Consider the following 6,960-nt stretch of genomic DNA (forward strand, 5'->3'; position numbering starts at 1 on the left):
ATTTTAAAATACTCATAACTCGCGTTAAAATTAAAATATAATAAAAAGCCTATGAGGTTGCCTAGATAATAATCTTATTTTAAGATTTTATAAGAGGTAAATTTACTCTAATTTTTAAACTAACGGATCTACACCTGTTCTGCTGAGCGTAAAATTTGCTATGTTACGCACTTGTAAGACGGAAACAACACATGCGGGTATCACGTCCTCTTAATTGTATAAAATATGAATTGTAAATCAAATAAAAATATAAATATGAACATAATAATATTATGTATACGTCATGATTTATTGTGTTAAAAGTTACGAGTCAAAAAACATCAGTCTTAGGTATATACATAGTATAATAAGTTTTAAATCAAAAAACATAAGCCTTAGGTATATACTTACTTAAATGTATACAAAAATATTTTATACAATTAACAATTAATTATTATTTTCATTATAATATATAAAATATTATTATATTTTATTATAGCCTATAGGTACACGGTAATTACTAATTAGAAGTACAGTATACGTGTGTTCACATTTATATTAATTGTATTTCTGGGCTTTTTTCCCGTCTACCATAATGTACTAGCCGTCAAGTTTCATAATGGGTCGATTCACTCTAGTTTTTAAACTAACTGAGTTAAACGTGATCTGCTGAGCGTAAATTTGCTATGTTATACACTTGAAAGGCGGAGGCAACAAATATCTGTGTAGCGTCCTCTTAAGTAATAAAATAGAACAAAGAACTCATTATTTAAATCATATAAATTATATTATATATTATATATTTTTTTTAAATAATAATATTTTTTTTGTAGTCTTCACAATCGGCATATTGCTGCTAGGGGTCCACCTCCGCCAAAACTCAATGATAAGACGCGTAAGATTTCAAGGAATCGTCAATACAGCTAAATTTTTATGTAAATTAAAATGATCAAAATTAACTTAAAATGTCATGTAGTTTCCGAAATCACGAGACAATCGTCTATACTAAAATCAATAACTATAGGATCATAAGAACTACATAAATAATGCAATTTAATGGAAATTGTTTAATATACCAATACTAAAATGTACCTTATTCTCGCACAATTATTTTTTTTATTTATGTCATCCAATTTTGTATTGTCAACCTTTTTTTTGGTCCTTACCAGTTATAGTATGTAGGTGGTGAGTGAAATCATTTCGGAGCTTGTTCTTAACATAATATATAATTAATGATCAATGTTTGTTTTCTTTTTTTTACAAACTAACGATATTATCTAAATATATATTTTTTTATAAATTAAATATAATATAATTGTAGGAAGACTAATATTAATTATTTAACAAGAAAAGTTATCCATTAATATATTTTTGAAAAAGTTTTATATTATTATTACATTATTTTTATATAATTTATTTTTAGAATTTAACTATGTTAATGCTTAATGTTATTATTATTTTGAAATAAAATAGTTCAAATTTATTAACCATAACAGTGTGTATATTCTGCGTTGTGCGTGTTTGCAATGATTGCATCATTATTCATGGCATGCGGATCGGTGTGACAATGACACTACCAATGACAGTACGTGGGTATAAGATTCGAATGGATGATTCGGATTGTTTTTTTTCTTCTCATCTATAATATTTTATTGATTTATATTTTATTTAATATTATTATAGTAAAAAATGAAAAGAAACTTATGTAGACCGCTGTTACTCGTAATCGGGAAATAGAACCGTTCGTTGGTCGGATTACAATGTACAATTTTCCCGTTGTCTGTGTAATCGTCATTATAGCATAGACCGTCCCCTGAGCTCGAAAAGTCGTTTCTCGACGAAAATTCCACGAAGCGCCGTCTGGGCCGGTCACTGCACAATATATTCCTTCCGGCACGTGCCCGAAAACGCGAACACAAATAGAGCACTTCTGCAAAACTGTATACAATGTCTGCGAATTTCCCGCCATCGACGACCTCGCGTCTGGCGACTGGCACACGTGGCGGCGACGGCCCTTTTGTCCACGCATCGACACGTGCGCGTCTGGCTCGAGGGTTTTCGCGAACCGGTCCCGTTCACAGATCGATTTCATCGCGATAAAGTATTACCATTGATTATAAATAGTATGGTATTACTTACATATTTTATGTCATTATATTGCGTATTGTACGAAATCATGTTCGACACAGGCTCGCGAATTCTGCGAATGGTTAGCTCAGGGCGGGCGGGGTGGAGGACGACGATCTCGTCTCTTTACGGAATTATAATAGTATTGTTTTACACTTTTACGTACTATATAATATAATGCATGCTGCCACTCCGAAATTCCTCCGTAACCAATAAATGCGGGCGGGTCCGAATCCGCTGCAATCGTAGTTGCTAAGTACTGTCAAAATAATAAACGATTGATTTTGCTGAAATAGCTGTACAATTGCCGATAAACACGAAATCGCATACACTCGTGATGAAATTATATTATGACGTTATGAGGATGTCACAGCGCACTATTTGTTTTCTCTCTCTGTACCACAGGCAATATATTTTTTTTTAATAGACAAATCATTTTTTTCTATGTTTCAAGTAATCTTAGAGTAAAATCCACCCATTTTTGATGGAATGACATCGATTTTATATTTTCTTGTTATTTTCCTTTGTATTTGACTTTCAAAATAAACAAAAAAATGTTGTAAATTTAAATTATGTTTAAATTGTTTTGAGACAATATTTAGACAAATCGATATGCCATTCTTTCAAAAATATTATTCTCTTTCTTTGTTGTAATGAGTGATTTTACTTTAAGATTACTTAAAAACATATAAAAAATGATTCAAATGGTGCGCTGATATCCTCTTACGCTTTAAAATATCATTATGATACTTGTTGATGAATGATGGGTACCCTATTATTTTAGATTTTTAGCAATTTGTCTGAAAGAAACTAGCGAATTATTCATCATAATATTATTGTTTTATTAAATTTACTAATAAACTATTTTTCATACATATATTATAATTTCTGTTGGTATACAGAAATAATTATTATAATTGGCGTTTTTTTTCGGCTTTCATTGGGTTATTTTTTATAGTTAATCCAAGACTGGAAGTTTTTAAATATACCTAGGCATAATATTAGTTTATGGTGATATTATTTTATGATAAATGATGATAATAGGTCATTGTTTTATGTTTTGATGCTAAATAAGTAAAAATGTACAACTTAATTTGGTGCAGTATTTATTCCTACAACATTAATTGATAATTAATAATCAATTTTAATCTTAAATTATCTATTGGCTATTAGAGAAATAAACAATATACTTGGGTACTAAGAAAAAATTAAGTTTCTACATTGGAGTATCGGATTATTTAGTATATTATAATATTTATCAAAATAATATACTATATTAAATACTACGGGTTATTATGGAAACCCAGACTGATAACAAAAATAATTATGGTTTAAATTGTAATGATTTAATAAGAAGACGTGTTATTGTGCAAATTATATGACATAGTAATGCAATATTTACGTATATAAAGTGTAAAGTATACCTGTGTTCTATACTATAGTTAGTACAGTGTACCTTTTAGTCTTTAGATATAATTAAACAATTCAACCAAACACCTATTTATACATAATTTTTAAATAATATTATAATGTAAAACGGTTCAGAGAAAAAATTGTCCATATAAGTAGGTACCTATCAACGCCTATCAATGTATTACTGGCACGTGAATTCTTTATAAAAATGTAATTACAATATTTTGGCACGTGATCCGAAAATGATTCGTCCATGCCCCTGACCCCTGCTCGCCCTGGAAAGACAATAAGTGGTATAATTATATTATAATCAACTTAATAAACAATTTTTTTGACCATTCACTCCACCCAAAACAAAAATATTATACCACCACTTTTAGATGAGTAAACTTTATTCCATAGTTATTGCGGTGGTGTTATAACTATTAAATTTAATATTATTTATAAATGTATATTGAACTTGTTAAAATTCAATTATGCACCGATACCTATGATATCTATGACTTATAAATGAAATACATAATATGACACCTACACATATGTCGTATACGATACCCACTATCAACGTGTTTTTGTATTTCCACAAATGTCAAATAGTATATCGTATATAGTATAAATACCATGAACCATACACACAATCTGCTGTCATAATGTCATATAGTCAATAAACACGTCCCAAACATAAGTCTATCATATCAAATAAATAATTATTGATGTCAACGTTTAGTAAAAATCATAATTTATTTCTTGAACATCGAAAATTATTTTATAGTGGGTACAATGTAGGTACAGATTATTATTTACACTTAATGAATAATAATATATTAAATATTAAGTATTTTTACCATTAGATACTGTGCAACAGCGAGGGCTAAGAGTATTTGAAATAACATTTTAATAAATATAACAATAAAACTCATTTAAAAAAATAAAATATTACAAATTGTGAAAAATTATGTAACATGAAAACGAAAATTAGCTTTAATATTTTTGGACTATAATAACTATTTGTTAAAAACTGATGAAAAGTAAAAAATAGAATAAATCGAAAATAATATTAATAATTTTTTTTTATTATAGGTACCTCCTGTAACAACCATTTTAAATATATTTTAATTATGACAGCGCTTTTTTAATTTATCAAGACATTTTAAAGAATTTCATTTTAAACAATTCCGACAAATAAAATAAAAATATTTTGTTAATTGTTCATGAGATTATTTTGTGCGATTTTATATGTTAGAACTTTTTGAATAAATCAATTTTTATTTTTCAATGATGCACTAAATAAATAGGTACCCATGATAAAAATAATATTTCACCACTTTGAGTATTTCTATAATCATGTCCCAAGGGTAAACCTATACGGACTCACAAAATAATATTATTATAGTTTAAAAACTTTAATATGTACTAATTAGTATTTAATATTTATAGTACATTTCAACGAAAGTTTCTAATATGTGGTTGCTATAATATGCAAAGACTTATAGAAATATGACACCTATAATTGCAATCAAATAGGTTTGAACGAAGTTGGATTGTTTATTATTTCAAATTATATAGGTACCTATTTTTTTCAAATATAGGTAACCTGCTCATATATTATGTTACCAACCGAGCAGATACGCTATAGCCTATAAGTAGGTACCTCGTACCTACTTACTAGGTATTACAATATCACTTTTATTAATCAATCTACATATTACTTTAATAGTTTTATAAATATTATGGCAAGAGCTTCCTGTACGTATAGTACGTACTAGTGTACTACGTATAATATATAGGTAGGTACCTAATAAATGTGATGTTGAGTTCGGATTTACCCGAGTTTAACAACGTCGATTATCAACGACATTGAATACGATTGCTCAACCATTTTTAGAAATTTGTTGCTTTGAATTTAGTTAGATGACGTCTCCGTGTCGAGTTATAAATATGACCACAAGAACAGTCAGTAGTCAGTACATAAAAAAATGTCTGCATTTAAAAATATGAGCCGTGATATGACATACCTTATTGAACTTAATACTTATACCATAATATTATGTTTGTAAGCGATTCATAAAGACTCGTATTTGGTGTTTGTTTATATATAATAAAGTTATTCAATAGTGGGAATTGTCATATATTATTTTGTGTACCTACCATCGAGACAGTTTATTATACATAAACAAACACACAAAATACGAGTCTTTTTGATGAACTTATCAAGTAGTTTTCGTCTTAATACCAAATACTTAATTCGAATTCAGATTCGATATTTTCTCGGGATGACGAACGAAAGTTTTGTGATGGTTTTGCTTATATAGGACAGATAAAAGCTGTACACGAATGCGGGTATTAATGTATAATACAATAATGACACAAAAATATAGATATTACGGGGTATAGCCTTTTAGATAGTGTACGGTTCCATGTAAACAGAGTAAACGTGACAGACACAATTTCTTGAAGCCGGAGACAGATAACTCTATAAAAATTATATACACTGTCCGTCGAGTACGACGCTTCTAGGAATAGGTAAACTGTTGATCGTATAATATTATGTGCCTACAACTTACAAGTATTTCATAATAGTATGTAATATGTAGGAATACCTAATTAAATAACGAGTTAAACATGGTTTTCTGAAATATCATTATATTATAGCGTTGCTCGAACGAAAAAGGTGATCATAATTAACCGAAGTACATATATATATTATATATTATTGTAGTTTTGTTAAATTCTTGCAGGTGCAATATTTTGAAAATAATACGATCATATAGATGATGTGTTATGTTGTTATTTGCAAGATATAAAACAACATTTATTATGCAGCCTTTTTAAAAGCCGCGCATAGGTATTATAGGATTGTCGATTTAATATGATAATACTATTGTCAATATAATATTATATCATATTATTATATTTTATTAATGGACAATGATGGTATCACAATAAATGATGCGAATTGCGATTCCTAAAAATTCTTATTAAAAAAAAATATATTTATAAAGTCATAATGGTTCGGGAATTTCCAAGGCGATGATATAAAAAATAAAAATAAAACCTAGGAAAAATATCATAATTTGAACTTCAAACGTTTATAGATAAAATGTATTTTGGATAATTTTAAATTGCAATACGACTTATGAGGAATATTGATTTTAATTTAAAAAATTATAATTTAAATATAGTAGTTACACTGTGTGGAATGTTTCTAGTTTCTATGATTAATATTTTTTGAATAAAATTAAAATAACAAGAATTGTTACCTCATCTACCCCGTCAGGCGTGGATCCAGAAGATTTTAACAGGGGGTGCTCAAAAAAAAAGTTGGGCGAGTGAGTGTCGCTCTGCTTTACAGTAGGTTACAATTGGATCACTGTATAGTCTGTAATGATGATGTTAAATTTGAATTCAATGATACAATATCATTGTATAAGAAAAACGGTT

General features: G+C 28.3%; 2 protein-coding genes across 2 annotated transcripts in view; one reads left to right on the top strand and one right to left on the bottom strand.

The window, feature by feature from the left end:
* The window catches only part of LOC100162342 (ras suppressor protein 1), a 5,979-nt gene extending 4,510 nt beyond the window's left edge, over positions 1-1,469 (top strand). Inside the window, exon 7 of the mRNA XM_001950988.5 lies at positions 813-1,469. Within this exon, the coding sequence (XP_001951023.1) occupies positions 813-906 (94 nt within the window). The 3' untranslated portion in view covers positions 907-1,469. The remainder of the gene's footprint in view (positions 1-812) is intronic.
* A 58-nt stretch (positions 1,470-1,527) lies between these two features.
* On the bottom strand, positions 1,528-2,599 carry LOC107883300. The gene is made up of 2 exons (XM_016803015.2): positions 1,700-2,599; positions 1,528-1,618 (listed from the first exon to the last, which is right to left on the bottom strand). The coding sequence occupies exons 1-2, from the start codon at positions 2,069-2,071 to the stop codon at positions 1,553-1,555; spliced, it is 438 nt and encodes a 145-aa protein (XP_016658504.1). The 5' UTR covers positions 2,072-2,599; the 3' UTR covers positions 1,528-1,552.
* Between the last annotated feature and the right edge of the window lie 4,361 nt (positions 2,600-6,960).

The sequence above is a fragment of the Acyrthosiphon pisum genome, chromosome A1 (assembly GCF_005508785.2).
Source record: "Acyrthosiphon pisum isolate AL4f chromosome A1, pea_aphid_22Mar2018_4r6ur, whole genome shotgun sequence".
NCBI lineage: Eukaryota > Metazoa > Arthropoda > Insecta > Hemiptera > Aphididae > Acyrthosiphon > Acyrthosiphon pisum.